The following is a 27,948-nucleotide window of genomic DNA, read 5'->3' on the forward strand; positions in this document are numbered from 1 at the left end:
TCAATCAGTACCCCTATCTATGGGAATGAGTCAAGCCAAGTTTAAAGCTTGTAGGGAGAGACAGTGCAATACTGCACAAGTTATAATTCTTTAATGTCAAGGCAGCAATGTAGAACTGTAGATGGTGGTCTATATTTGACTTCATTAATGTACCAGGTTGTAACACAAATTATATTTAATTGACATATCACTATAGTTATTAATTCCATCCTATCATAACTGCTCTCTCACTTCTTTAGGGTAAGGGGTTAGTAGTTAGTAGTAATAACTAGTCTTGCTGATCCTAGCACTTACCACCTGACTAGAACTGACTCTCGATTGTTTAAAAAATAGCACTCACTGATGCACTTATTCTTATTGTACTAGAGCTTTTTAAAATGGTCCTATAAGTGTTGATAGAATTGCTATGTTATGTTTCCAAGCTGATATTCACTTCGAAAACTGGTTCTCTTTAGGTGAAGATTGTTTTTTTACAATACATGTTCATTTCATGTTTATGTTCATGACACTTCTGCAGACAGCCCATGAGTGTTGGCTCTATGTATATGGTCGTTGCGGCTTGACAACCACCCTAATGATCATGCTTGCACATAAATTGGATTATATTGCACATTTGCCCAAAATTACACTAGGTAACATGGAAGAAAATGAAAGCACTTTGGGGGTAAAAAATCCGCTTTTACCACTTATAAGAATATAGTGTTAAAATGGACAAAAAAAACATTTTCTAAGCTGACAACCTGGATAGGTTGTATGCTTGTACCAAAAAGTGTCTGACATAGTTTTAATATCAGTTTTGGCCCCCTGACTATGATGAAAGGATAAGACTTTTTAAAGGGCAACATTGCGGACCAGGAAGGGAATGGATATCTCAGACTGCCCATGCATTGGAATGCATATACATTGAAAGAGATACTGTATGCCATATCGGGCTGTCTGGTGCGATTTCCTTTGCTACTTTAACTTTTGACATGAACTATAAAAATGATTGGACTGAATTGTTTGTCTCATTGAGGAAAAGTTTGGGATCAGTTGTCTTGGATGCTATACTTGTAAGTACTGATCACTTTGTTCAAGACACTGTCCATTTCTTGGCTTTATCGCCCATGCGTTCTTAATCATTTGTAAAACGGCGTGTTCCCAAGGGAATTCTCTTTGGTGATTGGTTGCTGGTACAGCCTTTGGCTTACCAACTCCATAGGAGGTTTGGTCTGATTGTTGGTGTGCATTTAATCATGCGTAATTCTCTGCAGGCCATCAGAGCCCGACATTCTCTGAGGCCATCTAATCTGGTCTGCACATGCCTTGGTGCTCCACTGGAATAAATGACCAGACTAATTTTGTGACCCTACGACTTCACTTGTGTCACATAATAATAACCGGTTAGAATGTTAACACCTCTGGTTAGACATGAAAACAAAGCAAACAACTAAGGGAAACAAATCTCATTTGTTCAATCTCAAAACTCTTTGTTAAATCTTAAGAAGCATTTAGCCCCTCAGACTCAGACAGTTTACTTGACTGTTTTATGAGGTGTTGTCATCACACTCTGTAATGAAGGACAGAAGCCAGTGTCTCTCTGGTAGCCAATTAAGTATGAATTACTGTGAGACGGTGGTTGAGTGACTGTCGGGGATTAACCAGTTTACCTCATCTCCCAGTGAGACTATGTGGTGCTATGAATAGTTACTGAAGATTCTTTGCATTTGTGGAATGTGCAAATAGACTAAAATGTTACAAGACACTTTTGTTGTGATGTATGATGTGACTGCCTATCAATATTTGGTCAGTCTGTTTGGTTAAACTTGTTATATTTTAGCCATTCAACCATGGGTTTTTATCTCGCATCATTTTCTGAATGGTGGTCCTTGGTGCCTGTTTGCATCTGCAATACTGGAATTTGAGCTTGAACAGATTTACACAGAGCCAATGGTCTCATTAAAGTTCCGCATGAAATTGCCCTCTGTTAGCGTTATTCTTGCATGTGGGTCATCGAGATGAGTTGTCTGACCTTTTGATTGTGTCGTCATTGCACACTGTCCTTTGTGGTGTATGTGGGATGCATAATGCATGATAGCAGCATAATTGGTGTTGATGTTGGTGTGGTGTAGTGGTGTGGTGTGGTGTGGTAAGGTTCCGTCTGAGCCAGTGCTACTGGTGAATGGCGTCTGCTGCTCGCTTTGCTGCTTGGCACATGTCAGTGTCAGCTAGTATTACAGGATTAGCCACGGACGAGCCGCCCTGATCCCAAACCCCCGACCAACCACCTGCAGCCTAACCACTTCCCTGTGTGGTGGAACGCACCCCCATCCCGCCTCCGCCCCCTTACATGAGAATCCCTCCTCCATCGATTCTTTTCTATCTTTCTCTCTTTTATTCACTCACTTGTTCATGGGCCCTGCTGCATCGTACTCCAGCATGTGGCTGTGTGGTCAGTAGAGGTTGGGAGTTCCTTGGTCGTCATGGGGATGTTGGTCATCCTGGGGGTGTTACTCAGAAAGGTAGGCTGACCGCTGACTGGAAATGTATCTGTGGCTGTTTCTTGCTGTGTGTTTTACTTCTTATACCATTCACATTGCATACTCAAGCACTCAGACAAACACAGATAAACACACATGGAAGAAAGCACATTTAGAAACACGTTCAGTCACACAACTAAAGATTCTTTTAAACTCTGTCTGAATGCATCAATTCTCAATGCTCAATTAATTAATGGTCTTTAGTCTTGACCTCAGAGCAGGTTGTAGTTGTTTGGTAATTGCCGTGAGCTTGTTAAATCTCACAGGAAATGTGGGCAGCATGTGCCGGTTTGTTTTAGGACCATACAGAGACAACAGATCATCTCCTCCCACAGACACGCAAATGTGGTAAACACACACACAAACATGCAGACTCGCGCGCACACACATACACACACACACACACACACACACACACACACACACACACACACACACACACACACACACATACACACACACACACCTGGCGATGATAGATCATCCTCTCTCTGCTTGTCCAACCAGCAGCTTTCACTGACTTTAATCCATCTCGTTGTGTCTGCCTGATCTGTAGTAAAGGCCATTTAACTCTGAGAGGTAAGGAGTTGTTTGGAGGCATCATAGTCTAAATGCTTCAGTCGTGCATGGGCAGTAATGTCTGGTCTTTGGCCATTGAACCATTGTGAGGTGAGAAGCGTATACTGACAGTAAAAAGATGAGATGCTTAAAGCTACAGTTTATAGGCTTAATTGCTGTAGAAAGTGGTGAAGAGGAGATCTGTATATGAACACACTCCTTTTGTGTCCAGGTCATTTTAGAGACTATCAGAGAGAAACTGTTACAGTATGTTTTGTTGATGTGGTTCCGCTGAAAGTCTCAACCCTTACCAATCATAATTGTCAGTTATTTGACTTCCAGGATATTAGTGGAACATTGCTTGGACTTAAAGAGATATAAGGGTGGGTTTGCTGTCAGGCTTGATTAGCTGGTATTAAATGCTATAGTTTTAAGTAATAAGGTATGTGTACGGTATGCATTATTAGAACCACTCTCCTTTCAAATACCAGCAATGTGAAACAACCCCATGTTTTTAAAGATTACCACTATATCACCTTCAAGGTTGAGAATAGGTAGAGGTACAGCTTTTCCATATGGATCATATAATTGTGACGGGTACTGGTATCTTCTTGTTAAAGTATGTTTTCCTCTTATGCTGAACACAGTCCTCAACATTACAAAACATAACTGACGGTAACACTTTGAGCTGCATTCATAGGCTGCTATGAGTTTCAGTCCTAGGGGAGGTCTGTGAAACTCTAGTCCTTTAACAGTAGCTAACAGCAGAGTCCCTGCTGCTGCCTGTCGGTCATTCAACGGTTGATGCCTGAGTAAGCTGTTTTTCAGGCGCTAATGTGATTTGGCCTGGCTAGGCTAAGCTAGCAGGATAACTGGTGGTCAGCAGTAGTTTATGATGTCATGTTTGGACTTTTTTCGGCTTCTTTTAAAGGACTGTTTTGAAATGTTTAGCATTCCCAACCGACTCAGTGGCCTTGTGCAGGGGCTGGGCTGGGGTTTGCTGACTGATAGGTAAGCTTGTGTTCTACTGCATCCCCATGGCCTGCTAAGTCCCCATGGCTGTCAGAACTATTGTTTCACGGTGGCTATTGTGTTTCAGCTGTGAGTGAGCGTGTTCAGAATGCTGACGTTGACATTAAACACATCCAGAAGAGGATGAGGGCCTCATACACACACAAATGCTCACACACACACACACACACACACACACACACACACACACACACACACACACACACACACACACACACACACATTCATGCCCGCACAAACTGTCAAATGCTCTACAACTCTCAACATACTCTTCAATCCACAGCCATTTACTCCTACCCACAAACACTCAGCAGCCAAGCTAACACTGAACCTCTGAGCGCTCCACCCTGGCCATCCCATGTGGGCTGATAATGTGATGATGTCATTATTTATGTATGGCTTGTGGGTGCCCGATTTGTTTGTGTTGTGCCTACAGCCCGGCAACCAGGTAACCATGGGGAACCATGTGCAGGCATGGAGTGTTGAGTCAGGTCAGAAAATAGAGGCTACGACATGTTTATACACTGTGTACCCTCCAGAGATGATAGTTCCCCAGTTATGACCTAGCCATTAGGATAATGACACATCGATCATCTCTCACAAATACTTACTTTGACAGTAGCACACAGTAAACCTTTTTTGTAAACCTTTGGATCGTTTCTATGGCTCCTGCAGAAATGTGTTTGCTTTATATGTCCCCATACCAGCTGACTTGGCCCTGGTCTTGGCACGTTTCCATTGAATCTGTGCCAGAGCAGTGCCAAACCCATTCCAGAGTCATCTGCACTCTAGGGATGGCGTAGGACAGATTACCTTCCTTTACATTAAATACACACAGGTACCAAACAACAACAAATAGAAAAACATATTCCAACATTTTTTTTCAGTTAATATTGCGCCAAGGTGATTCCCCACACAGATGTTGTGTCTCTTTGTGTGATCTTCACTTACTCAATTCCTGAGATCCTTGAATGAGGACAGCTCAGGTTTCCATCATACTGTATGAACGCCTGCTCCTGTGCCCATGACAGATCTATGGTGAGTTTACGTGCTGTTGGCCTTTGAAATTCCAATGTTGCAGTTGTACACAATGGAAATCAGATCTGAGAATCATCTCAACCAAACCTGAAACTATTATATGGGCTGTCACATGAGCCATCATTACCGACCAAGTCCTGACGTCTGATCTTGAGTTGACTTCTCCCTCTAATCTTTGAAAGCCCAATCTGTGATCAGGTAGCGAGAGCACAGAAGCGTCCATGCGTTTTTCTCTAAATGGACGCGTGGCAGTGTTCGTGGTCTAATCAGCTGTTTTGGAGAGCACAGGCCGCCACTGGAGAGCCTGTAGCCGCTGCTCTGAGTTGAGGCGGGGTTTAAGGTTTCAGAGCAACGGGAGATTCCCTCACAGTGAATTGCAGCACCAGGGACAGGTCATTTTACAGAGAGAGAGAGAGAGAGAGAGAGAGGGAGGGAGACTGAGAGAGAGAGAGAGAGAGGAAGTGAGATACATCTTTATAATATTAGAAAGCCCCTGGAGCTAATTTCGTCGTGGACACTGAAGGTGCCAATATGGTGATGAGGGATAGATTTTTCTGTTTCACTCTCTGTCAACTTTTGTTAATGAAACACTTCATCATGAAATGTTGATTTAAAGATAGACCATCTGTGTGTTTTATTACTTTTACAGAAATGAATATTTCAGAGTGCTGGTTTACATATTTAATGAATGTGTTTTACTACAGTGGAAGAGTTAACAGACTTAATGGGTTTATTAACTTGTGCAGCTGTCTCTTACCAGCATGGCTTATCTGATATGTGTCTAACTCTGACCTCTCTGTTTCAGGTGTGCCATGACCTCATTGGAGTATTCCATCTGACTGAAAAACCTCTAATTGGAGGAGTGCTCTTCCATTGTTGCTTCTGATTGGATGAGCACGCTTGAGCGGAGTTTGCGGATTGGTCGCACTGGAAGTGTAGCACCGGGACGAGCTTGGTTCTTCTCGTAAATGCTGCGTTGTGTTTCGTTGTCTAAGGGTCTCCTCTGACGTGACGTAACGGACTGGACTGAACTGGCAAGTAGAGAGCACACAAATAAAACATGGACACCGTGGAGACCCCGGCCCTGGAGTCGCGGGCCGAGCGCATCGCCCGCTACAAGGCGGAGCGCCGGAGGGAGCTGGCCGAGCGCTACGGCAACCTGGACGAGGAGCTCCCCTCCAAGTGGGTGAGGAGGGAGAGGGCGGGGCGCCGGGCGGGGGACTCCGCCGTGACGGACAGGGGACTCTCCGGCGGGGTGAACGGGGGGACGACGGGGGAGCACGGCAGAGGGCCACACTGGGAGGGAGGCACAGCAGCACCGGAGCAGGACCCCCTCCCCCCAAAGATGTCCAACGGCTTTGAGACCGACCTCCCAGAGTCCTCAAGCCTGAACAGGTAACACATGAGAGCTAGAGTTGCAGATGGGACATGAAGGATAGATGAGTGTGGGTGTGTGGGGTTGTGGGGTGGGAAGCTGGATGTACATTGCTATGCATCCTGCAAGCCAGTTTTATTCTATAGTTTGAGCAATGTAACAAAGACAGCACAAATATACCTCGGGGTACCTCTATCAGGATTCTTCTGATGGTCCGTTGGTTTCACAGTCAAGAATGACAGGGAAGTCTTTTAAAAACTCTTTTAAAACGTTATACCCTTATGGTGACCATACAGTATGTCAGTCATTTACCAACATTCACTGTTAAATGAAAATAAGTTCACATTGTGTTGGACTATCCTGCATTACAGCTTATTGGAAAGTCCCATGTGCAAAAGGCTCTCTGTCAGTGCAAACTACGCATGTGTGTAGTGCGATCACTGGTTGCACAGGGTGTGTATTGGGCAGGGGTTCTAGTAAACAGGTTGGCACAAATTCTCCCTTGACCTCCAACCTCCTCCTCCTGACCTTTTCTCCCCAATGAGCCTTCTCTCACAGTGCATAAAAGCGGTGAGCTTTTGGGTTGTCCCTGGGAGACAGACCACAGAGGCACTGGTTGAGGATTGCTACAGTACCTTTTCTAGAGTCGGCAAAGTCTACTCATTCCCATCTTTCCATCTTTGTTCCCATCTCCCCTCTAGGATTTCATCCTCTTTTTCTTTTCCCCCTCCTCCCCTCTCCCTCCCCTGCTCCTCCACTCCAGGCAGGGCCCAGGCACTGGTGGGGAGCCAGACACGCCCCACCTGCACACCCGCGTCTCCGTTGGCCAGCTGAGGAGCGCCTTACTGCAGCAAACCTCAGGCGGAGCCCAGCCAGAGAAAGCGTAGGGCCCTAAGCTGTGTGTGTGTGTGTGTGTGTGTGTCACTGATGTGTGTGAAATCCAGCTTCTACCAGTTCCCCACAGTGGTGGGCATGGTGTAGCAGCAGGATCGCTGGACAGTCGCTCAGAGTTCGAATCCCAAACTGGCCGTTGCGAGTCTGTGTCGCTGTGGATGAAAGCATCTGCTAAATACTAGTCAACACTACCTTTAACTTTAACCATCAGCATTTCATCTCAAGCTGCTTGACTGACTTTGAATGCCCTTGCCATGCACACTGTACAAACAGGAGCAGCAGCCTTAGATGAAGAGGGTGCACGATTGTATGGTCATTTTACCCGCCTGCCACCTCCAACTACATCTGTCCCAGCGTCCATCTATCTGTCGACATGTCCACTCCATACGACTCACTTGTCCTTCTCTTCTCTTTTGAACATTCCTAACTTTTCTTCCTCTCTCCTTCCACTCCTCCTCCTGGGGACAGTCCTGTCACAGAGGCGGGTCACATGACCTCCTCCCTAGACCTGGCAGTGAAGCCAGGAGTGGAGGGAGGCCGCAGGCGCACGCGCCGCTACCTCCCGGGCAGCGCGGGGGGCAGCAGGAAGAACAGCGAGCGCTTCCGGACACAGCCAGTCACGGCCAGCGAGATGCAGGAGAGCTGCGGGTAGGCAGGCCATGCCTTCTAGAGCCTCACGGAGGCCCTGGGAAAAGTGTTGGGCCCATGCATGGGGACTTGCTGGGATATAGTTTAGCATTGTTGCCTGTTGGTTTTGTTTGTGCTGATTAGTGGTCATAAGTGTGGGATTTTGTCTGTCTACTTTGTATGCTTTAACGGTGTAAATTGCTGGCAGGACAACAATAACTTGCCAGCACTTGTGTTTGGGTTCAGACGTGTGTGTGTGTGTGTGTGTGTGTGTATGTGTGTTTGTATGTTTGTGTGTGTGTGTGTGTGTATGTGTGTTTGTGTGTTTGTGTGTGTGTGTGTGTGTGTGTTTGTGTGTGTGTGTGTGTGTGTTTGTGTGTGTGTGTGTGTGTGTGTGTGTGTGTGTGTGTGTGTGTGTGTGTGTGTGTGTGTGTGTGTGTGTGTGTGTATTTGTACAGTGTGTGCGTGCGTGCAAGTGTGTGTGAGAGTACATGTGAGTTTGTGTTACTAACACCCTGTTGGGTAGAAGTGTGCTCGTAAAAGTTTTTGGCAGGTATTACGCAGATGATGTCATAACATCCTTTGTCTAGTTGACGTGTGTGTGTGTGCATGTGCACACAGCTTCATTACATGTCTGGCTGACGTCTGTGAGTGTCTCAGCGGTGGCCTCTGAGTGTGTGGGAGCGTCAGATTGGGAATCTGGGAATGTGTGAGGACGTACTCTAATCTCTCACTTGCTTCATGTCGGTCTCCTTTAGACTCCTGGAGAGTGAGCAGCAAGACGCCTCTCAAGGTAAGTCCCGGGTCTCACAGTGATTATTTGGGTTGTTCCATGGGTTTCTTAATTTGGTCAGATTTTGGAGATTCAGTCTGTTTGTCAGTGCTGTCATGGTAATGATCAGTGAAAAACAAAATGATCACCTCTTTGGTCTTAGTGAGACTTTCTGTTGTGGTCATGGTAGTGTCCACATGATGAGTCATGATCTTACTTATGACCAAATAGTGTTATATACATGTAGACATATAATGCCCTGCCATGCACAGAATTCTGTATTAAATTATATTTTTGATTTATGGAGAGAGAGAGAGAGAGAGAGAGAGAGCGTTGACATGGGAGAATGGAGAAACTCTGCATTTATTTTTATTTTTATGTACTAACCATCGTATTAATTCGTATTCGGCCCTCTGTACTATTGTGGCCTGCTATCATCATCCATGTGTAATCAGTACTCATTCATTTTGTAAAATCCTTCTCTCTGTCTCTGTTACTTTCTGTCACTCTCACCCACAATAATACAAACTGCACTTTGAATTGTGTTGGTGGTACTACTTCCTGGTGGGCCCAAGCCAAACACTGGCAAACAGCGCCAAACACTGGCAAACAGCACCAGAGTGCTTGTGTTTGTGCCACCTCTTTTAAGGGCATGGTGCAGGCAGTGCTTGTATTGCCAGGTGGCTCTTTACTGCGGGCGTAATTTAGCTGCTGACTTCACACTTACTCACAATGTGATCATAGCTTCTCTCGTTCTCTCTCTCGTTCTCTCTCTCTCTCTCTCTCTCTCTCTCTCTCTCTCTCTTTTCTCTCCCTGTCATGCTGGCTGTGTGTGTGTGTGTGTGTGGTGTACACTGCTGTTCAAAAGTTTGGGGTCACTTAGAAATTTCCATTCCACTCCATTATAGACAGAATACCAGCTGAGATCAGTTGCATTGATTTTTTTTAATCAGGGCAGCAGTTTTCAGATTACATTACTGTATGTGCTTACATAATTGCAAAATGGTTTTCCAATGTTTTCTCAGTTAGCCTTTAAAAAATGATATCAGATTAGTAAACAGAATGTGGCTTTGGAACATTGGGTGAATGGTTGCTGATAAAGGGCAATGTAGATATTGCATTAAAGATCAGACATTTCTTTCTACAACAGTCATTTACAACATTAATGATGTAAACAAGGACATTTCTAAGTTACTCCAAACTTTTGAACGGTAGGGTAAGTATACAAGTATACAATCTATCTAAATTAGTGAGTGTGTGTGAGTTAGTGAGTGATGGAGTGAGTGTGTGTGTGTGTATTACATACTGTACCTTAATCAGTGAGAACCATTTTATGTGGAACTGCAGTTTGTTTCACTCTTTGGAACTGAGTGTAACCACTGAGTTACCGGAATGTCAGGAGTGGCCACCTTTACTTTTGAAATCAATTTGCAATCACATCAGCTCTGCTGTATCAGATATGAGTGGGTGCAGTGTGTATGTGTGTGTGTGTGTGTGTGTGTGTGTGTGTGTGTGTGTGTGTGTGTGTGTGTGTGTGTGTGTGTGTGTGTGAATGAATGTGGTGTATGGAAAAACAATTTATAATACCTGATCCAGCTGTATTTACAAAAATGGCATTTCTCCTCCATCCCACACATATGTAAATTATGAGTGTGCTAACCTTATCTTTGATTTTGAGATAGCATTTGGTTTCAGGGTCTTAGAGCACAGTCTTTCAGGGCTGTTGTTTCAGGGCTGAAAAGAAACACACTTGCCTCAGAGAGCTAACTGTGTGTGTGTGTGTGTGTGTGTGTGTGTGTGTGTGTGTGTGTGTGTGTGTGTGTGTGTGTGTGTGTGTGTGTGTGTGTGTGTATGTGTGTGTGTGTGTGTGTGTGTGTGTGCGTGTGTGCTTGCGCGCGTGGTTTGTTTGTTTCCCCAACTCTCTAAGGTGATGCAAAAATGGACGACAGAGCCAAAATGAGTGTGGCTGCCAAGATGTCTCTGTTTAAAGTAAGTGCTGTTGGATATTGAAGGCTCTTGAAACAGGACCCCACTTCCCCCAATGAGGTCACGACCCCATGCCATTCTTAGCCGTCCAATTCAATGCCTAATCATAAAAGGTCATCACCAAGAAAAGAATGGAAAAGCCCCACTTACCCATTGCGTGTACCCCTCACTGTGCCAGAGGTAGACAGTAGTCTTTAAATGGACATTGTGGTTAGTTTGGCGTTGCATAACCTGCCTCTCACCTGTTATAGAATGAAATAAAGCATGATGTGCCTACATTCTGTAAAACATTTATAATGGGGGGGTTCATGTGCTGTAAGGGTGTGTAACATTAAGGGATAATAGGGGAATAATAAAGAAGACATTCTTTAAGGGACAATTGAAGCAGACAGTGTCTGTAAAAAAAGAGTGTGTTTGAGAGAGTGTTTTAGGAAGACTGAAAGATAGTCTGTGAGGAGGAGTGGGAGAAAGAGGGATAGACAGAGAGAGAGACAGACAGAGAGAGAGACAGAGAGAGAGACAGACAGAGAGAGTCTGTGAGGAGGAGTGGGAGAAAGAGGGATAGACAGAGAGAGAGACAGACAGAGAGAGAGAGAGAGAGAGAGAGAGACAGAGAGAGAGTCTGTGAGAAGGAGTGGGAGAGAGGGATCCAACTGTAGGTCAGGTCTGCTGTTTCTGTACCCTGCCTAGCCTTCCTCATGTTACTCTGTTGGCTCTTTGATGAGTGGGCAGTTTCGGTGTAGAGCTTGGCTGCCTGCAGACGTCCATGCTACTTTACCTCTGCATCTCACTGCAGTTGTATTGAAATGACCAGTGTACAGTATAAAGTACCAATATGTTGATGTCTGTCCAGGCTGTTGCTTCTCTTTCAGTGTCAAGGTTTTAAAACAGTTTTGTCCTTTGTGTTAATATGTGAAGTGTATGGTTGTTTTGTATGAACCCACATCAGAGGGTAGTGAATGGGCATTATGCGGCTATAATTAGTGACATCCCTGCCATCTCTCTCTCTCTCTCTCTCTCTCTCTCCATCTCCCCCTTTTCCTCCTGCCCGGTAACGGAACACCGGAGTGTCTGGTTACACTGTGACAGGGCAGAGCTGGTGTACCACTGGTTCTCATGGTGCTCTGCACTCTGGCATTCTGCTGCTGCATTGAAAAGAGTCGACATGTGTGTCAATATACATTTACATGTACAAATAATTTCATTACATGCAAATTGCTACACATAGATTCATAGATTCATGATTCATAGATTCATGATTCATAGATTCATGCACATATATACATTTATAAATTGATGTGTGATATATAACATATGAGGAACAGAGACTCACATGGCCTTTTGGTTTATTGCAGTGCACCTGAAACAGTTTACTAGTATTCTGCTACTGTCCACCTCAGTATGTGAATAGAAAGGGTTCATACAGAGAACAGGAACAGCGATTCCACATTCCAGGGTGCTGTTTTAAGAACACATTTGATATTAAGTGGTTTTGTTGTTCCTCAGGGTGTTTGCCGTTGTTTCTGTGTGATGTTTCAACATGGCTTTGTGTACGTTATGGAAGTCAAGTCCTCCTTTGCTTTGCCACCTGCGTTCAGGAGCTGGAGAAGACAGTGCCCGAAGCCTCCTCTTTCCTGAAGCCTCGCTCTGCAGCCAGCTCCCATGAGCGGCGAGTTCGCCGCAGCAACGAGCACCGGGCGCTCACTCAGCCAATCACGTGCGAGGAGCTTGTAGTGGCCGTCAGGTGCGTGGAACATCTTTGTCTTCAGACAGATGGAAAACTCTGGTTTCAGAAATGTAAAGTCCTACAATGTATTGGTTCTACCTGTGCACTTAACACAAGTTATTTCATTAATTAGCTTATTTACCTGATTGAAGAACTGTGCTAATCAGAATCAGATGGTTTAAAGGTATCCAATGCAGTTTCAGGATTTTTTTGCTCCTGGGCTCCACCTACAGTTACAGAGTATTTGTATTGTACACAATAAATACCACTAATGGCTAGCACCCTTCCCACGGAACATGTGGATTTGTTTACAAACCGGCAAAGATGATTTCTGAAGAGCCATGTCGACTGACAAGGTAATATCACATGATTTAATACAAATAGAAGGCTATTGCACAATTGCTGTAAAGCAATTTGTGATTCTCTGGGTCGGGGGAGAGCAAGTTGCAAGGCTGGCTCTCCGTACAGGGCTAGACTGCAGCCGCATAAGGTGCGCGATTCTTCCTATTACAACTTAGTTTACCATCAAAATGACGTCAAAGCTGTTATATTAAGGTAAAAAAACCTTGCGTAGAATGCCTTTAACAAACAAACAAATAGAACAAATATGTGGTAAGACTTTTTACTCTCTGAAACCGGAGTTTTCCACCTCAGACCGCCACAGGTAAAACACTACACAACAACTGACCCACCCTGAGCACTGGAGGGTGAAAGCATGGTGTGTTGTCTCCCCGCTCTCACACAGCCACCCTCAGTCCGAGGAGCCCAGCGAGACGCCGGCCGCCCAGGGGGAGCCGGAGGTGGAGGACGACGTGAGCTCGAAGCTGAGCATGAGCGAGAAGCTGGCTCTCTTCAACAAGCTGTCCCAGCCGGGGGCTCTGGCCAGGGAGCCGGGCTCCACCGAGGCCCCCGAGAGACGCAGGCAGAAGGGCGCGCGCTACCGCACACAGCCCATCACTGTGGAGGAGGTCAGTCTAGTGTGTGTATGTGTCTGTGTCTGTGTGTGTATGTGTGTCTGTGTCTGTATTTGTCTGTCTACTGGAGTCATTTAGAAAATTGTAAATAGTTAACGTTCTGTCATTTACTAATTGTTCCTGCTTGTCCTGATGTACAGTTTGTGTGTGTGTGTGTGTGTGCGTGTGTGTGTGTGTGCGCGTGTGTGCGTGTGTGTGTGTGTGTGTGTGTGTGTGTGCGTGTGTGTGTGTGGTTATAGTGTATATATTCAGCTGGCGGTCAGAAGGCTGGTTAGCAAGCAAGCAGCTTAATTAGTGGGCGGTGGTAGTGTAGTGGTTAAGGAGCTGGGCTAGCGTGCAGTTGTGGGTTCAATTCCCGGCTTCCACCGTTGTGCCTTTGAGCAAGGCACTTAACCCCAAGTTGCTCTGGGCACAATGTGATCCCTTGTACAGTAATATACTGTAGCTGACATATGTAAGTCACTTTGGTCAAGAAGTGTCTGGTAAATGTAATGTAATGTAATGTATGTATCTATGCAGGCAGGGAGATGGAGCTAGAATCTAGCTGCTAGATGGTGCGACTTACATGTGAGTGGGAACTCTAGACCTCTAGAGGTGGAGAGGTAAACTTCAGCTCCTGAATGTGGCTTTGCAGCAGGAGCAGAGGGGAAGAGGTCAGGTTCAGGAGCAAGGTTAAAGTTCAAGGGTTACCGCTCCTGTTTAGAAGAGGGTAAAGGTTTTGGTGTGGGGTTAGAGTGCTTATTGTCTCAACAGTTTCGGTTTCTACTTTCAATAAAATATGATGTTCAATGCATATGCATCAAATACATTCACATACATTCATAGTATTTCTCTACGTTTTGTTGTTTTTCTGTGTATTGTGTATTTACATGACCTTGCCTCTGTGCCTGTCTGTTATTGCTGAAGCTCCAGAAGGCCCCAGTCCAGCTGCCCACTCTGAGCCTGTCCCCACACGTCTTTGACCGGCAGCAGGCCCTGTCCACCAACCTCAAGCCCAGCGAGGTGCGCCAGACCCGGCCACGCTCCAGCGGTGAGTGGGGCTCAAGCACGGAGCTCCGGGCCCAGCTCAGCCTGGAGCCTACTGTTGAAGACTACACCTCCCATCATGCCGTTCAGCGAGAGGTGCGGGGCATCCTTAAGAAGAGCAAGTCAGGGGGAGAGGAGTGGAGGGCCAGGCGTGCCAGTGAGGACCTTCTGACTGGGCACCAGGAGGAAGAGGAGCAGAACGGTGGTCAGAGGAGGGAGAGAGTAGACGAGAGGAGGGAGGAACCGGAGGAGAGCGAAGCCTATACGGAGAGGAGGAGGGGCGCGTCTGAGTCGGGAGAGGGAGGCGTCGCGGCGTCTGCTGCCCCCTGGAGGCAGAGGGCCAGGAAGGAGACCGCCAGAGCCCGCCGGGCCACTCAGGAGCCAAAGCCACTGGCTTGCCAGGAGCCTCCCATTCAGCCTCAACCCAGAGACACACATACAGACAACCAGGACAGGTGTGTGTGTGTGTGTGTGTGTGTGTGTGTGTGTCTTTGTGTCTGTGTGTGTATGCTTATGTTTGGGTGGGCATAATACTTGCTGAACCTTTATTGTATTTTCTGTCATTAAGCATCTCACTCTCCCTCTCTCTCCTCCAGCAGGTTGGCTGATCATCACTCTGAGGAAGAGGAGAGGGAGGAGAGGAGGAGGAGACCTAAGAGGAACTCTGTACGCCTGGAGCCACTGCAGGTGTGGAGGCTAATGATAATTCTATACCACTACATAAGGAGGCTAATGATAATTCTATACCACTACATAAGGAGGTTAATGATAATTCTATACCACTACATAAGGAGGTTAATGATACACTACACTCCTAAGACACTGCAAGACTGTTAGCATTAGCGCTAACAGTTTGCCACTGTGGAAAGAGGCTAATGACACGCTGCGCTCCTCATCCTAAGACACTGTACGACTGTTAGCATTAGCGCTAACAGTTTACCACTGTGGAAAGAGGCTAATGACACGCTACGCTCCTCATGCTAAGACATTGCAGGATGCTTAGCTTTAGCAATAACTCTAGTATTACTGCTGGGGGAGCTTAATAGCACACCACACTATTCTCATTTAGATACTGCAGGTCAGGACTGATAGCTTGCGTGGCTTCTCTGAGCGTGAACAGTGGGGTGTAAAGCCAGTCTCAAGCTCTTGCATCAGCTGTGACTGTGCCATTGATCTGTGGAGCTTCATCCCCTTGGAGAGAGATTAGCAGGATTTCTGGAGGGAGGATGGCTGGTTCTCTTCTTAAGGCCACAGGGGGCCGGGCAGCCTTACGCCCCAGTGACCTGTAGCGTGTCCCCAGACACTCTCTCAATCCCTCATATGAGTAGGATGCTTTGACTCAGGAAATGTGTGTGTGTGTGTGTGTGTGTGTGTGTGTGTGTGTGTGTGTGTGTGTGTGTGTGTGTGTGTGTGTGTGTGTGTGTGTGTGTACCTGATCTCCTATTACTCCCACTCACTCACCTTGTTTTTCTTTCTTGTGCTGCCTAAGTAGACAGAGAGTGAAACTACCCATAATGCATCAGCTCGCCCTCAATGCTGGGTAAGAGTACTGTTTTAGCCATTGAAGGATGACATTGTGTATGTGTGTCTGTTGTGTTGTATTATTTGTGTCGAATATTACTTTATGTATGCTGTACTGTATACTCTATGTACTTTGTTTGACTGAGTGAATGAATGAGTGGATGAGTGTCTGGTAATGTGTGTGTGTGTGTGGTGTGTGTGTGTGTGTGTGTGTGGTGTGTATGTGTGTGTGTGTGTGTGTGTGTGTGTGTGTGTGTGTGTGTGTGTGTGTGTGTGTGTGTGTGTGTGGTGTATGTGTGTGTGTGTGTGTGTGTGTGTGTGTGTGTGTGTGTGTGTGGGTGTGGTGTGTGTGTGTGTGTGTGTATCTGGTGTATGTATGTGTGTGTGTGTGTGTGTGTGTTTCCATCCGATTGGGTCTCTGGTATGGCTCACCCCTGTGCCACATGTCCTCTCTCTCCTGCCCTCTCGCTCCAGGAGCCTGTGTTCTCCTCCGTCTATTCCCCCCCTGTCACCACTCCTCAGTATGTCATGTGCTTCAACCAGGTGAGCGCGTGACAAGGGCTCGTGGCCGTGCCTATGCATGCATGTGTGTGTTGGAGCATGGCACACACTCCTGCATGCCCACCCTTCACTGCCTGAGACCCTGGGGTCTCGGGACCATCGTGCGCTTGCACTGTTGTCAGAATATATTGCTTATTATGGTGCTTCCAACTGGCTTCATGTGTTTGTGTGCGTGCATGCATGATTGTGTGTGTGGGGGTGTGTTAATCCAACTGTGTGTGTTATGTGTGTTTACTGTGTGTCTGTGGTGTATGTTGTTATGGTGTTTCCTAGGTATCAAAGGTAAGGGTTTGAAGAGTTGAGAGGGTTTAGCTTCAGACCAAATGAGCCATCGTCATCATCTGTTCTTACTGTAGTTATATTGTTTTATTGCTTGTTCATATGATGCATGGCCTCTTTAGATGAAAAGCATTTTATTGTGAGTTTCAGGTTATATCAACCCAATTGGGTTGTTTTCATTAGATTTATTTCTACTTAATTACAATTGCTACACAATGCACAATGGAAAAAGCATGTTTTTAAATATCTGTAAAAATGGAGATATCTGTGTTTGCAAATTAATTCTTCAAATACAGTTGTGCAACAGTTGATGAGGATGAAACAGTCACTTTTTTGCTGTCGTTTGCCTGTTTATGGTCGCTGGTGTTTGCCTTCTTGAAGTTGGGACGCATGCTAAATGTGGCCTCTGTCTCTGTCTTCTCATCCCTCATCCATCGCTCAGACTAACCTGTCATATGAGGCGCAAGAAGTGTGCTCCACCCAAGCCCCATCTCAGCCCAGTTGGAGGAAGCAGGTGGATCCCATCTCTCCACTTCTCTTGATCTCTCCTTTTTCCATCTCCTTATCTCTCCTCCCTCTATCTCCTCCTCCCCTTTCTCCATCTCTCTATCTATCTCTACTCTCTCTCTCCATCTCTCCTCTCTTCATCCTCTCATTACCTGCCTTCTCTCTCTTTCTCTCTCTCTCTCTCTCTCTCTCTCTCTCTCTCTCTCTCTGTCTTTCTGACTCTCAGTCAAATTGTTGTCTCCCTGATTTCCTTTCTTTCTTTGCCTCTATTCTTGTCTTCATTATATTGTATATTGATTGTTAGCCCAGTGAAATGATGTCACCTTTGGTAACCTACTCTGACCTCAGATCTGTTTAGTCAGTGAAATGTCACCTTTGCGTAGCCTACTCTTACCTCAGATCTGTTCAGTCAGTGAAATGTCACCTTTGCGTAGCCTACTCTTACCTCAGATCTGTTCAGTCAGTGAAGTGTCACCTTTGCGTAGCCTACTCTTACCTCAGATCTGTTCAGTCAGTGAAATGTCACCTTTGCGTAGCCTACTCTTACCTCAGATCTGTTCAGTCAGTGAAATGTCACCTTTGCGTAGCCTACTCTTACCTCAGATCTGTTCAGTCAGTGAAATGTCACCTTTGCGTAGCCTACTCTTACCTCAGATCTGTTCAGTCAGTGAAATGTCACCTTTGCGTAGCCTACTCTTACCTCAGATCTGTTCAGTCAGTGAAATGTCACCTTTGCGTAGCCTACTCTTACCTCAGATCTGTTCAGTCAGTGAAGTGTCACCTTTGCGTAGCCTACTCTTACCTCAGATGTGTTCAGTCAGTGAAATGTCACCTTTGCGTAGCCTACTCTTACCTCAGATCTGTTCAGTCAGTGAAATGTCACCTTTGCGTAGCCTACTCTTACCTCAGATCTGTTCAGTCAGTGGTGACCTACTGTATGTTGTGTCCATATCTTGCCTCTGTCTTCTGTCACTGGTGTTACATGGTTGATGTAGCTCTAAAGTGAAGTGGATTGTGCTTATTGTAGACAGTGGAAGTGGACTTTGCCCAGACAGATGTGCGGACCGAGACGCAGACGCAGACACAGGTGCAGGCCGATGCGCGGGTGGAGGAGCAGACAGAGGAGCAGAGAGACGCGCAGACGTCTGCGCAGGCTGCCAGCCCAGGCCCCACTGCTCCGTCCCCCCTGGAGGCTGCAGCAGCACCAGCAGCAGCAGCTGTGGCCTCTGGGTGCGCCAAAGAGGTCATGACCTCTGGCGTCACGCCCGGCTCGCCGAGCACCTGTGCAGACGCAGAGCAGGACCTCAGCTCGCTGTGTCAGACCAACACACCAATGTGGGTACATCTGTACATGCGTGTGTGTGAGAGAGAGAGAGAGAGAGAGAGAGAGAGAGAGAGAGAGAGAGAGAGAGAGAGAGAGAGAAAGAGAGAGAGAGAGAAAGAGAGAAAGAGTCTGTGAGGAGGAGTGGGAGAGAGGGATCCAACTGTAGGTCAGGTCTGCTGTTTCTGTACCCTGCCTAGCCTTCCTCATGTTACTCTGTTGGCAGTTTCGGTGTAGAGCTTGGCTGCCTGCAGACGTCCATGCTACTTTACCTCTGCAGCTCACTGCAGTTGTATTGAAATTACCAGTGTACAGTATAAAGTACCAATATGTTGATATGAGAGAAAGAGAGTAGCAAGCACAACTGTATGTGGACTGATGTGTAAGTATGAGAGTTGTATGAGATGGTGCAGTGTTTCCCATACATTGACTTATTTGTGGCGGCCCACCACAATATCAACATTGACCACTACACAATGATTTTCCAGGCTAAATTGTGCTTAAATCTGGTTAGAATCACAACCGCGCTGCACTAATTTGTTAAAAACTGTTGCATTCGAGTTAATTCTGCAAACCTACCACCACAAATATAATTCAATTCTGTGGTGTATGCGCATCTCTCATAATTTCATTATGGGCAAATTCATTATTTTGTACATCTTTGATATCATTTTTGTGCTGATGTTTTATTGAGAAGCAACATTGTAGGGGATGCATGTGTTTGTACACTCACACTCACATGTGTTTTCTCTCTGTGTGTGTTTTGTGTGTGTGTGTGTGTGTGTGTTTTGTGTATGTGTGTGTGTGTGTGTGTGTGTGTTTTGTGTGTGTTGTGTGTGTGTGTGTGTGTGTTTTGTTTGTGTGTGTGTTTTGTTTGTGTGTGTGTGTGTGTGTGTGTGTGTGTGTGTGTGTGTGTGTGTGTGTGTGTGTGTGTGTGTGTGTGTGTATGTGTGTGTGTGTGTGTGTGTGTGTATGTGTGTGTGTGTGTGTGTGTAGTCTGTCATCTGCAGTAGCAGAGCACAGACGTTCAGTGAGGCCCTCTCGCCGGACTCAAGGCTCGCGGAATCCTTTACGTGCACTAGCTGCCCGTGACGATGTTCGCCAGGACTTCAACGAGCCCCAAGACAACGGGGCTGCCGAAGAAGCCAATAGGAGTGAGCGTTTCGACACAGATACATTTTCTTTGTCCATTTTTATCCATATTATTTGGCCATCATTTGACATGTCTGTTGTGCCCTCTAGTGGTTAAGAACTGTAACTCATCTTCAAGTGATGCCACTGCTGTTGAAACAACAGGCATCAACACAGTGCCCTACAACTCACTCATGCTCATGTCTGTTGTGCCCTCTAGTGGTTAAGAACTGTAATTCATCTTCAAGTGATGCCACTGCTGTTGAAACATCAGGCATTAACACAGTGCCCTACAACTCACTTATGCTCATTCAGGTTAAAGGTGAGATCTCTGCTTGTTTGAAATAAAGAGAAGTGAGAAGGCAGATAGAGATGCTGACAGAGATAATGTCTATGTAGTTTAATTTATTTAGTTCAATTTCACACCTTTGTCTTTAATTGCTTTTCTTTCATAAGGCTTTGAATACTAAGGAAGGTTCTAAACATGTTATAGTTTTAAAATAGACAAGAGTTGGACTCATTTCTTCTTGAGGATTCTGGGAGCTGTAGTTTGGTGACCGGTAGTTGTCTGTTTGTTGCTCCAGGCTGGCGGCAGGTGCAGGTGCTTGTTGTGGAGCCGACAGCCCGGTCTCTGAATAGCGGAGACTGCTTCCTACTGGTGACACCGCAGCACTGCTTCACATGGAGCGGCCGGGCAGCCAATGCTGCCGAGAGGGCAAAGGTTAGCGCCGCAGAGTACCCCTCTCTCTCTCTCTCTCTTTCTCTCTCTCTCTCTCTCTTTCACTCTCACTCTCTCACTCTCACTCTCTCTCTCTCTTTCACTCTCTCTCTCTCTCTCTTTCACTCTCTCTCTCTCTCTCTCACTTTCACTCTCTCTCTCACGCTCTCTCTCTCACTCTCTCTCTTTCACTCTTACTCTCTCTCTCTCTTTCACTCTTACTCTCTCTCTCTCTTTCACTCTCTCTCTCTCTTTCACTCTCACTCTCTCTCTCTCACTCTCTCTCACTCTCACTCTCACTGTCTCTCTCAGATCTGAAGCTGGATACAGCAGTACAGAAACTCTTGGGAAGGAGTTAGGTTTCCCACCTAAACATCTCAATTTCACATAGACTGAAGCTGTACATAATGGAGATGTATATTGTATACATAAAGCATAGTCAGATTAATGTGATATTTAATGTGACATTCAAAATGTGGTGAACATTTTGATGAATTAGGTGATCATTCTTCAGGTGCAATGCAGAAAACAACCTGTGTCTGGAGAGGAGGAAAAAAGCAGCAGGCCACACATTGAATACTGTCATTACACTTTACACCAACTATTTGCTAGGTAGCACTTGCATTGTTATTGAGCAGATCTGTGTGCATTTAGCAGCACTGATGATTACAGAGAATTGTATGGCCTATAATGATGATTTGCAGTTAGCAATATTAGCTGTTAATGGTTGTTACTGATGGTTATAGCACATGTGAATCACTAATATTTGCTGGTGTTTGCTGGTACAAAATGTGTTTGCGTACTGCTTATTTTTTACCAAATCAATTTCATTTGTAATGTTACAGGCCTCTGAGATGGCCCTCATAGTCCAGAGCCAGAGGGACCTGGGTTGCCAAGCAACTCAGGTCATCCACCTTGATGAGGGAGTGAACAGTGAGAGTTCTCAAGCTATGGAGTTCTGGAACCTCCTAGGTGGAAGAGCAGAGTACTTGGGTGAGTGTCGGTTGTCTACAGGGCAGCATTGGTCTTTTCATCAAAGAGTACATGTGCGGGTACACGTGCATCACGTGTGTGTGTGTGTGTGTGTGTGTGTGTGTGTGTGTGTGTGTGTGTGTGTGTTAGTTAACCAGCGTCTCTGGCCTTGACTGCAGGTGCGGGTGGCCCTGAGGAGGACGAGCTGTTTGAGAGCGCACTGGTGGAGTCCAACTGTGTGTACCAGCTGGCAGAGGACCGGCTAGTGCCTCACGAGCAAGGCTGGGCCACAGCCTCACACGTCGGCCTACTGGGCTCCACTCAGGTACGCGCACCTCTATCTAACACACACACACACACACACACACACACACACTAGAGCAGATCCACCTCTCTCTCTCTCTCTCTACTGCCCCCTGGTGGACAACTGTGGTGCTATGGTGAAAATGAGACTAACCTACCCTGCTCATCCATTCTATGCCAGATACAGATTGAGAGCGTTTCTATGCTCACACCATGTGTACGTCCTGCTCTTGCTCCTCTCCCAGACTCTGCTGTTTGACTTTGGGAGTGAGGTCTACCTGTGGCATGGGAAAGACGCTACCCCAGGTGACCGCAAGGTGGCGCTGCAATTGGCTCAGCAGGTGTGGATCGGAGGGTATGACTACAGAAACTGCAGGGTCAACCCCTTGGACCCTTCAGCTATTAATGCACATATACCCAGGTGAGTTCTTTTAATAATACACAAATACAATCACACACACACACAGACACACAGACACACACACACACACACACACACACACACACACACACACACACACACACACACACACACACATACATACACACACACACACACACACATGCACTACATACTTCATTAACTCACACAGTAGTTGCAGGAGTCCTTCAAATACATGTCTGTTTATTTAAGCCAGTATGGGGGACCATCAGGGACTACCATGTCATGCCATGTTTTGTAATGTCATGTTTTTGTATTTTTGTTCAGGCTGGGTGTTGGGCGCCCTACCTGGGCCCTTCTGGGTCGTCTGTTTGAGGGGGCAGAGACGGTGCTGTTCAGGCAGAAGTTTGTGGACTGGCCCGGCACAAGCTCCAGCAAAGAGGACATCAGTACCCCCACTGTGGACACCTCACAGGTGATGAGAGCCATCAGTACCACATACCCAGACTAATTGTAGTAGAATCCTCTATTTAATGTCAAATTGAGAGCACTGGTACAAACAATACAATAATAGACATATGACAATAGGACACCATGATAAGCTCTTCAAAAGCTTAGGGGCCCAGAACCACTAAACATAAAATAATACATACACTATGTAGCACTATGAACCAATAATTTTATCTAAAATATCTTGAAACTGAGGGGAGGACCCATCTAATACAAGTTTACGGACAAACCCTTACATATGAAAGAGAGCCTTAAGCACTTATTAGCCTAAAGATAAATGTCATGTATGACATTATACGGAAAGTTATTAACACTAATGTTAGGAGTGTATGCTAAACAATATGCTATCAAATTTTTGTTTTCAAAACACGTGTTTGGGGTAGGTAAATTCCAATCTTATTTCAGTGTTCTTTTTCAGTTTGACAGCCTTTGATACCATCAAATCTGTTAGTCCGTCCAGGCCATTTTAGAATTTATGGTTTGTCTCCAAATAAACAATATGTTGTTTCCTTTCATGCCTTCTTTGCTTTACTATACAGTGGGGAGATACATAAGAAAGTTGCTTTTACTTGCATGACTTTTCAGGAGTAATGAAGTAATGAACTGTAAGCGTACCAACAAATGACCCACGTCTACAGAGTGTTACATATAGAAATGTTGGAAACGATGGGGAAGAATTTCAAATCTCATAGCACCATACCGTAACATTGTAAAACCACATCACTCCACAACATATTTACCCAATACTACTTTTGGTTACCTAGACTTGTCCCAGTTCTTATATTTGCACTTTTCTTGTGCACAGTACAGTTCTGATTTAGTGTATAATTGGAATAGAGAGAACATGTAATTCTGAAGATAGGAACTGTTGGAGGTGTTTATGAATGAGATGTGATTGGTGGACCCCCTAACCTCCCATACCCATGTCTTTACTCAGCGTGCTTTGCCAGTGACCTCTCAGCCCTCGGAGGGCTGGTCATGCGATGCCAAGGCCCTGCTGGCTGGAGAAGGTGCGCCAGGGGCCGGGTCCGTGCTCCTGGATGGTGTGGATGTCCAGAGAGGGCGGGACCTGGTCACGCTTAGCGACGGTCGCCAGGCGGAGCTGAGCACAGTTGGCGTGGACGTCTGGCACGTTGGCCAGCACGGGGAGAGTCCGATGTCTCCTGAGAGTGCTGCACAGTTCCATGAGGCAGAGACATACGCCGTCCACTGGAGTTACCGCCTCACCGCTCTGGGTGTGTGTTTGTGTGTGTGTGATACTGTATAGTGTCTGTGTATGCGTATATGTCCAGTGTATCGGCCTATATGCATGCCCATATTCCATATGTCTTTCATATGTACTATAGTACATAAAACATTTTTTCCTGGATTTGATTTAAGAATATTAATGATATATTTCAATCATACAGTATATTTTCATAACTTTGATTGGGCTATGTGTTTGCTCAGGCTTGACTATATTTTACTGAATATTTATGTAATTATGTATTTGTTACTGGACTTGCAGTTGACCAAATAGTCGCCGCTGGTGACGGCGTGGGTCAGGATTGCTCGGCACTCTTTCTCTGGCATGGCCGCCACTCACACCACTATGGGCGGGAGCTGCTGCCTGCCCTGGCCAATCACTGTGGAGCTGAGGTGCTGGTGGCTCAGGGGGAAGAGCCTCCCTGCTTCCTGCAGCTGTTTCAGGGCGGCCTGGTCCTCCACAGAGGCAGGAGGGAAGATAGTGTCAATAACACAGGTGTGTGTGTGTGTGTGTGTGTGTGTGTGTGTGAGTGTGTGTGTGTGTGCGTGTGCGCGTGTTTCTGTGTGCGTGAGTGTGTGTGCGCGTGTTTGTGTGTGTGTGTGAGTGTGTGTGTGTGCGTGTGCGCGTGTGTGTGTGAGTGTGTGTGCGCGTGTTTGTGTGTGTGTGAGTGTGTGTGCGCACACATGTTGCTCTGCCATCTTATTTCATGGCATAATGTGTATGAAATATTGGTTGTTGCTGGTTGCATTTATTCAGATGACACATGAATCCAAAGTGTCTACAGTGTACAGATGTCATTTAAAAAGCATACAGATCACTTTTTTCATTAATATGTGCTCCCTAGACAAAGACATACGGTAAATAAACTATAACTTGGGAGCATATACTGGTGTTGCGGACTTTTTTCCCCTCTCTCTCATCGTAAGTGTTTTGTCCAGCACCCAGGATTAGATTGGGATGTGCGTGCGTTTTTTCCTCTTTATACTGCTCCCTAGACATAAAACCAATGATCGCGAAAGGTGTGGTTTCATGTTTCATTCATGTGTGTGTTTGCGTGTGTGTGTGCGTGTGTGTGTGTGTGTGTGTGTGTGTGTGTGTGTGTGTGTGTGTGTGTGCGTGCGTGTGTGTGTGTGTGTGTGTGTGTGTGTGTTTGCGTGTGCGTGTGTGTGTGTGTGTGTGTGTTTGCGTGTGTGTGTGTGTGTGTGTGTTTGCGTGTGTGTGTGCGTGTGTGTGTGTGTGTGTGTGTGTGTGTGTGTGTGTGTGTGTCTGTGTGTTGTAGCTGGCTGGCGTCTGTTTTGTGTGAAGGGGGCCGTGCCGGTGGAGGCGTCTCTCTCTGAGGTGGAGTGCTGCTGCTCCAGTCTGCGCTCGCGTGGCTCGCTGCTGCTGCTCAGCATCCAGCAGGGGGCACTCTACCTGTGGAACGGCTGCAAGGTCCAGCCCAGCACCCGGCAGGTGGCCAGGCACACTGTAGAGCAGCTACTACACACGTAAGCGCAAGACCCACACATCATGTCACTGTCTATGGTTTGGAAGTCTAAGTAAATTTGATTGTGTTTTGTAAGACTTATATCGAGTGTGTGTGTGTGTGTGTGTGTGTCTGTGTGCGTGTGCGTGCGCATGTGTATATGTGTATGTGTGTGTGCGTGCACGTATGTGTGTGTTTTGTATATGTGTGTGTGTGTGTGTGTGTGTGTGTGTGTGTGTGTGTGTGTGTGTGTGTGTGTCTAAGGTGTCCTCCTGAGCTGGGTCTGAGTCCTGATACCAGTCTCAGGGTTCATGAGGTGGAAGAAGGGGCGGAGCCCACAGAGTTCTGGGCTGCCATTGGGCAGCAGGACCGAAAGGCCTATGACTGCATGTTACAAGGTGTTTCATATATACACATATACACAAACACAGTCATGTACAATGTGTAGTTCTTTGCATGTACAAATAGTCATTTTATGCTGTTTGATCGCAGACCCTGGGAAGTATACCTTCACCCCCCGCCTGTTCCATCTGAGCGCCCAGTCAGGGGCCTTCAATGCCGTGGAGATCCTAAATCCTTCCAGGGTGACCGGTGTTGTCATGCCAATGCCTTTTCTGCAAGAAAGCTTGTACTCTGTGTCACAGCCAGGTAAATGGTAATAGCATCACACACAGACACACACACACACACACACACACACACACACACACACACACACACTCACACACACGCACACACACACATATAAGCACAATCACACACTCAGACATACACACATACTCACTCACACAACAGAGCTTGATGATATGGTAACATTACATCAGTATCTCATTTTGATGAGTCATATTGATTTCAATCATATTCAGGCAAATTCAATCACATTTAAACATTTTTCAAAAACAATTCGGCATCAAAATTGATATTTGGGTTTGCAGTGTCATACACCATTGGTTGTCTAAACACTGATCAGAAAGGTGTGAGTGCAGGTCTTCCTCCCCTCTTCCCTCTGTGTGTCCAGCTCTCTTCCTGCTGGACAACTGTCTGGAGGTGTACCTGTGGCAGAGCAGTGAACCAGCAGACCGCCAGCGCCCCCACTGGGACAAAGAGAAGAAGTGCGCCATGGAGACCACCCTCCAGTACTGCAGAGGTCAGTGCAGTGTGTGTGTGTGTGTGTGTGTGTGTGTGTGTGTGTGTGTGTGTGTGTGTGTATGTGTGGTGTATGACCCAAGGGGGCAGGTGAACGTTCGGAGAGCGTAGACACTATGGCGGATCTGAGGCTAAATAGTAGACCAGTTCCACCTAGCCATTCCATTGAACTCCATTCAATTTGGTGCCACTTTGACATCAAATAATGTTACAGCTGAAGCATTTTAAGCCTTTATATAAACTTTTTCTATTTTCAGAGTAATACAACATTGTGTGATTGGTGTCATAACCTCGTAACTGACTTACCGGCTGAGTAATAATCTTTTTTCCGAAATCAATGCTAACGTGACGTAATTTACATACAGTAATGAGCATGCGACCAGAGCGGGTTAAAGTGTCGCATAGGAGCAAAATAACCGTATTCTCTGAATAAGAGCTATCACAAGAGTTACACGAATCAGACTACGTGCCTACGTTACATGTACGTCCCCTGAGCCTGCGCAGAAAGCCTAGTCGACCAATAGGAAACGGTTGAAATTTGCTTCACCCGTCTTGACTGACGTCTATGTGATGACTCTGTCCATATCTTTTACTGTCTATGGTATGAGCGTGTAAATAATTTGCATGTATGCTTCTGTGCTCCAGAACGTAACCCACGGCGCCCCCCGCTGGCCTATCTGATAGAGGACGGTGCTGAACCGCTCACCTTCACTAACGTCTTCCCCGATTGGTGCCCCAGGACACCACCCCAGGTCAGGCCTTAGCCCCCTCCACTCTCCACCGCCTCCCATCTCCAGCACACACACCCCACAGCCAACACCACTCCTTCATGTGTCAGTGCCAGGTCCCAGTCATTACCCACACATAGCTCATGTGGATCATGTGAATTGAATTTCCCCTTGGGGATCAATAAAGTATCTATCTATCGATCTATCTATCGATCGATCTATCGATCTGATAGGAGTTGATGTGAAGTGGGGCAGCTGTGGCCTACTGGTTAGGGCTTCGGGCTTGTAACCGAAGGGTTGCCGGTTCGATCCCCGACCCAGTAGGAAGAATGTGGGCGGGGGAAGTGGTTGAGCACTGCTCTCCCATGCCCACATCCATGGTTGAAGTGCCCTTGAGCAAGGCACCTAACCCCTCCCTGAGCGCCGCTGTAGCAGGCAGCTCACTGCTCCGGGTTAGTGTGTCCTTCACCACACTGTGTGCTGTGTGTGTTTCACTAATTCACGGATTGGGATAAATGCAGAGACCAAATTTCCCTCACGGGATCAAAAGAGTATATATACTACTGTATACTTATACTTAATGTATTGTCTCTGGGTTAGTTTGGGGTTCCATCCGTACTGAGCAGGATTA

General features: G+C 46.3%; 1 protein-coding gene across 1 annotated transcript in view; it reads left to right on the forward strand.

Moving 5' to 3' along the window:
* The window catches only part of svilc (supervillin c), a 32,130-nt gene that overhangs the window by 1,689 nt on the left and 2,493 nt on the right, over positions 1–27,948 (forward strand). Inside the window, 27 exon segments of the mRNA XM_076266629.1 lie at positions 5,953–6,542; positions 7,286–7,405; positions 7,885–8,064; positions 8,802–8,836; positions 10,743–10,804; positions 12,400–12,545; positions 13,273–13,495; positions 14,408–14,982; positions 15,124–15,214; positions 16,020–16,067; positions 16,523–16,591; positions 17,331–17,402; positions 18,423–18,730; positions 19,713–19,870; positions 20,068–20,169; positions 20,432–20,568; positions 21,411–21,558; positions 21,717–21,862; positions 22,086–22,261; positions 22,550–22,697; positions 23,670–23,967; positions 24,240–24,473; positions 25,258–25,465; positions 25,708–25,841; positions 25,936–26,091; positions 26,462–26,590; positions 27,235–27,341. Of these exon segments, the coding sequence (XP_076122744.1) occupies positions 6,208–6,542; positions 7,286–7,405; positions 7,885–8,064; positions 8,802–8,836; positions 10,743–10,804; positions 12,400–12,545; positions 13,273–13,495; positions 14,408–14,982; positions 15,124–15,214; positions 16,020–16,067; positions 16,523–16,591; positions 17,331–17,402; positions 18,423–18,730; positions 19,713–19,870; positions 20,068–20,169; positions 20,432–20,568; positions 21,411–21,558; positions 21,717–21,862; positions 22,086–22,261; positions 22,550–22,697; positions 23,670–23,967; positions 24,240–24,473; positions 25,258–25,465; positions 25,708–25,841; positions 25,936–26,091; positions 26,462–26,590; positions 27,235–27,341 (4,545 nt within the window). The 5' untranslated portion in view covers positions 5,953–6,207.

Source organism: Alosa pseudoharengus, unplaced genomic scaffold (assembly GCF_046254945.1).
Source record: "Alosa pseudoharengus isolate Yale_2024_CS ecotype anadromous, Long Island Sound unplaced genomic scaffold, YU_APseudo_1.1 YU_APseudo_1.1_scf_4, whole genome shotgun sequence".
Taxonomy (NCBI): Eukaryota; Metazoa; Chordata; class Actinopteri; order Clupeiformes; family Clupeidae; genus Alosa; species Alosa pseudoharengus.